The sequence below is a fragment of the Drosophila novamexicana genome, unplaced genomic scaffold (genome assembly GCF_003285875.2).
Source record: "Drosophila novamexicana strain 15010-1031.04,08,12 unplaced genomic scaffold, DnovRS2.1 tig00001554-arrow-arrow-pilon, whole genome shotgun sequence".
Taxonomy (NCBI): Eukaryota; Metazoa; Arthropoda; class Insecta; order Diptera; family Drosophilidae; genus Drosophila; species Drosophila novamexicana.
The window spans coordinates 63,754-67,011 of record NW_020824866.1 but is presented as its reverse complement, the minus strand read 5'-3'; the positions used below and the strand labels follow the sequence as shown (position 1 = coordinate 67,011).

At 48.1% G+C, this 3,258-nt stretch overlaps 1 protein-coding gene across 1 annotated transcript; it reads right to left on the bottom strand.

Annotated features, from left to right (window-relative positions):
* Positions 1–49: 49 nt before the first annotated feature.
* LOC115768001 (molybdenum cofactor synthesis protein cinnamon) lies at positions 50–3,237 on the bottom strand. Its single transcript, XM_030712410.1, has 8 exons — positions 3,118–3,237; positions 2,283–3,064; positions 2,039–2,217; positions 1,688–1,957; positions 1,452–1,610; positions 1,222–1,384; positions 382–483; positions 50–326 (listed from the first exon to the last, which is right to left on the bottom strand). The coding sequence occupies exons 1-8, from the start codon at positions 3,146–3,148 to the stop codon at positions 183–185; spliced, it is 1,830 nt and encodes a 609-aa protein (XP_030568270.1). The 5' UTR covers positions 3,149–3,237; the 3' UTR covers positions 50–182.
* Positions 3,238–3,258: the final 21 nt, after the last annotated feature.

The following is a 3,258-nucleotide window of genomic DNA, read 5'->3' as shown; positions in this document are numbered from 1 at the left end:
TATCTCTTTATATATATATATGCAACAATACATACAAACATATCAGAATATACACGAATATATATATATATATATGATACTTGTTGGTTTGTTTACATTTCAGTTTTGTTCCTTGTTGCGTGTGTGTTTTATTGTTTTATTTCGGATTGTGCTGGGAACTGCTTCCGGGCGGAGCGAGTAGTTTATTCGTATCTGGAGATGAAATCATAGCGCAGCACCGAGGCGCTGTAGATTTCACCGGCACGCGCCTGCGATTTGGTTGCTGTGCGTCCTGGCAAATGGATGAGCACATCGGCGCACACAATGCTCTGCAGCCGGCTGCTGATCTGTTAAAATGTTCATCGATTAGTCTGGGAAGTTGCCTGTTTCTCGCTCACCTACCTGATTCCCATTGACGCTGGCATGCAGCTGGCCATTGATGCTGCTCACCGAGGCGCGCACATATTCGGGACGTGCATCCAAATCGATGGCTTCATTGAGCAGCTAAAATTCAGAATTAATAAGCATTTTATTATAATCGTTAAGCATTTTTGGTGGAGTTGCCTAAGGCTCAGGTTAGCGTAGAAGGGTCGATGCTAAGAGATCTATCTTTAAGGCACTTGTTGCATCATCTCATAATTCATGTGATTCGAGTGGACATTTGGATATCTTATTTAATTTAAAGCGATTGCGCTCTCGATCGAGTCTGATACTAGTTTATATAGCATAAAGATATGATTGACTTTGGCTCCAGATCAGAACCGCATAAACAATATTTAATTGATTGCATGAAAAAGTTGCTAATCATTTTCCGTTCCGATCTGATTTCAATAGATTGATAATTTGGCCAAATCAGGTGATTTATTGCTCGCCGAAATGTGCCAACATTTATCTATAGCTGCCTAATCTAACTTGCCGTTCACTTTACCACAAATATTTGTTTATGTTCTAAAAGCACATTGGGGCGCGATAACAAAAATAGAAATACAAACAAAATGTTGAACTATTTGAAGAGTGTCTTGTTGAGTGCCTGTCTTATCGCTCCAAAGAGCGATAACGCTAGCGCGTCATTATGATGCAGCATGGAGCGTGGATTGCTAGAATGAATTGATCTACATATGTGCAATAATTGATCGATTCTCAAGCGTCTGACATAGCTGAAGGGCAATATCGAATCTAAGCCCTATGGCGAGCAGGCTATTCAGATAAGTTAAGGTATTTCACAATGTGCTTGGAACTTACCGCCACATTGATTATGGGCAGGGGGCACTTGGCGCGCTCCCAGCCATCGGCCCAGCGGATGGCGGGCAGTGCGAACAGATGGAATGTGACAAAGGCGGACACGGGATTGCCGGGCAGGCCAAAGAAGTACTTGGTGCCTCTGCTGGCGAAGGTCATCGGTTTGCTGCAAATGCAAATACAAAATAGCAGTTAGTTTGGGTTCTGGACTGTTAACATGTGTTAGACCCAACCCAGGCTTCATGTTGACGCGTCCGAAATGCACTTTAAATTTGAGATGCTCCAGCGCCGGCTTAATGAAGTCCTTGTCGCCCATTGAGACGCCGCCGCTGCAGATGACAAAGTCCACAGCATCGAATATATTCGACAGGGTGAGTGTTATGGTCATCAGGCTGGGACGGAAGCAAAATGATTAATATATTCGTGTGCTAGCTGTCGGCCATGGGCACATGATCTATGTGGCACTCACTCGTCGCCGAGCACATGCTGCTGCATGCAGTCGAAGCCGAAATAGAGCAACAGCTCCTCCAGCATGGTTGTATTCGAGTCATAGATTTTGCCAGCGTCGGCTGGCTGCTGGGGTGCGAGCAGCTCGCTGCCAGTTGAGATAATGGCCACTTTCGGCTTGCGCCGTTGCAGCTGACAGCCAACGGAGGCCAGCAACGATTTGAAGACAACGGGCGAGTAATCGGGAGCGGGAAACACTTTATCGCCCTTGCGCAGATCGTGCCCAATTGAACTGCATGCAAAAAAAAAAAAAAAACAAAAAAAAAGGGACATTTATATATCGAACTAGAGACTAGAACTTAGACTAGCTTACCGCACATCCTGTCCCGCCTTGGGCTCGACCAGGATGTCGACTAGGCTTTCCTCGCCATATTTGTCGCGCTGCAACAGCCTGGTGTCCTCCACCTGGACCACACAGTCCGCATCCTCGGGCAGTGGCGCGCCCGTATTGATCTTGAAGCACTCGTCCTCCTGCAACGGATGTAGGCTAACCTGCAACCGACAGCGAAATGTCAATAAGTAAGCGCAAAATAGACAACAAAACAAAAATCTAGAACCTTGTCGCCGGCAGCAATAAAATCCACAATACGCTTGGTGCCCGGAAAGCCGGTCGACTTCATTGCATAGCCATCCTTAATGGACGCCCGAAAGGGCGGTATGTTGATCGGTGAGAGCAGCGCGTCCATCTGCTGATTTGTGGCGTTGTTGCGCTGCACCACGCTGAGAATGGTGTCCAGCGCCTGGTGCACTGGCAGCATTGGAAACGGTGAATTGCGATCGACATCGTCGCCGGCGCCCGTCTGGTGCGGACACACATGGTCACGTCTCAGTACCTTTGGCAGTGCCGCAACCGAGCCTTGCACTTCGGCATGCGTGCGTTGAACAAGTGCCACATTGTTACCGATCAGATGGAGAGCGTGCGGCAGCAGTTCGCGTACCGCCTCGAAGCACTCGCCCACGGCCTTCTCGCTACCCGGAAAATTGAGCACAAGCGTATTGCCGGCAATGCCGCAAACGCCACGGGATAGGGCAGCAAATTTGGTCTTCTGCAGCGATGCCAATGCAATGGCCAGGTTTAGCTGATTGCAGTCCTTGTCCAGCAGGGGCTTTGTTGCCTCCGGCGTAACATCTCGCGGTGCAAAGCCAGTGCCCCCGGTGGTTATTATGATACGCACATCATTCCGATCGATCCATTTGCGCAACTCACGCTGGATCAGATCGCGCTCGTCGGGCAGCACACTGGCAACCACCTGGGCATTGTCAAACGATTGGCGTATCAACGCCATCAAACGCGGCCCGCTGCGATCCTTCGCCGGCTCCTGGTAACAGGTGTCACTAACTGAAACCGCAAACGAGCTGTTAATATAGGCAGCCGGAAATTGGATCGCTTACTTGTCAATACTCCGAACGTAATCGACTCCATGGCAACATTTATATAATCTGAGTGGCACGCAGCGTTTGTTACTTTCAATTAAATTGTTGTTTAATAAAACGTTTAGCACTCAAAAAAAAAAATGTTTTCGATTGCTTTGA

Bases quoted from the DNA above. Each gene is read 5' to 3' on its own strand.
- LOC115768001 (XM_030712410.1), bottom strand. From the start codon at position 3,148: ATGGAGTCGATTACGTTCGGAGTATTGACAA. The intron at 2,218-2,282 runs GTTCTAGATTTT...TGTCGGTTGCAG, and splicing joins TTATTGCTGCCGGCGACAAG to GTTAGCCTACATCCGTTGCA. The intron at 1,958-2,038 runs GTAAGCTAGTCT...TTTTGCATGCAG, and splicing joins AAGGCGGGACAGGATGTGCG to TTCAATTGGGCACGATCTGC.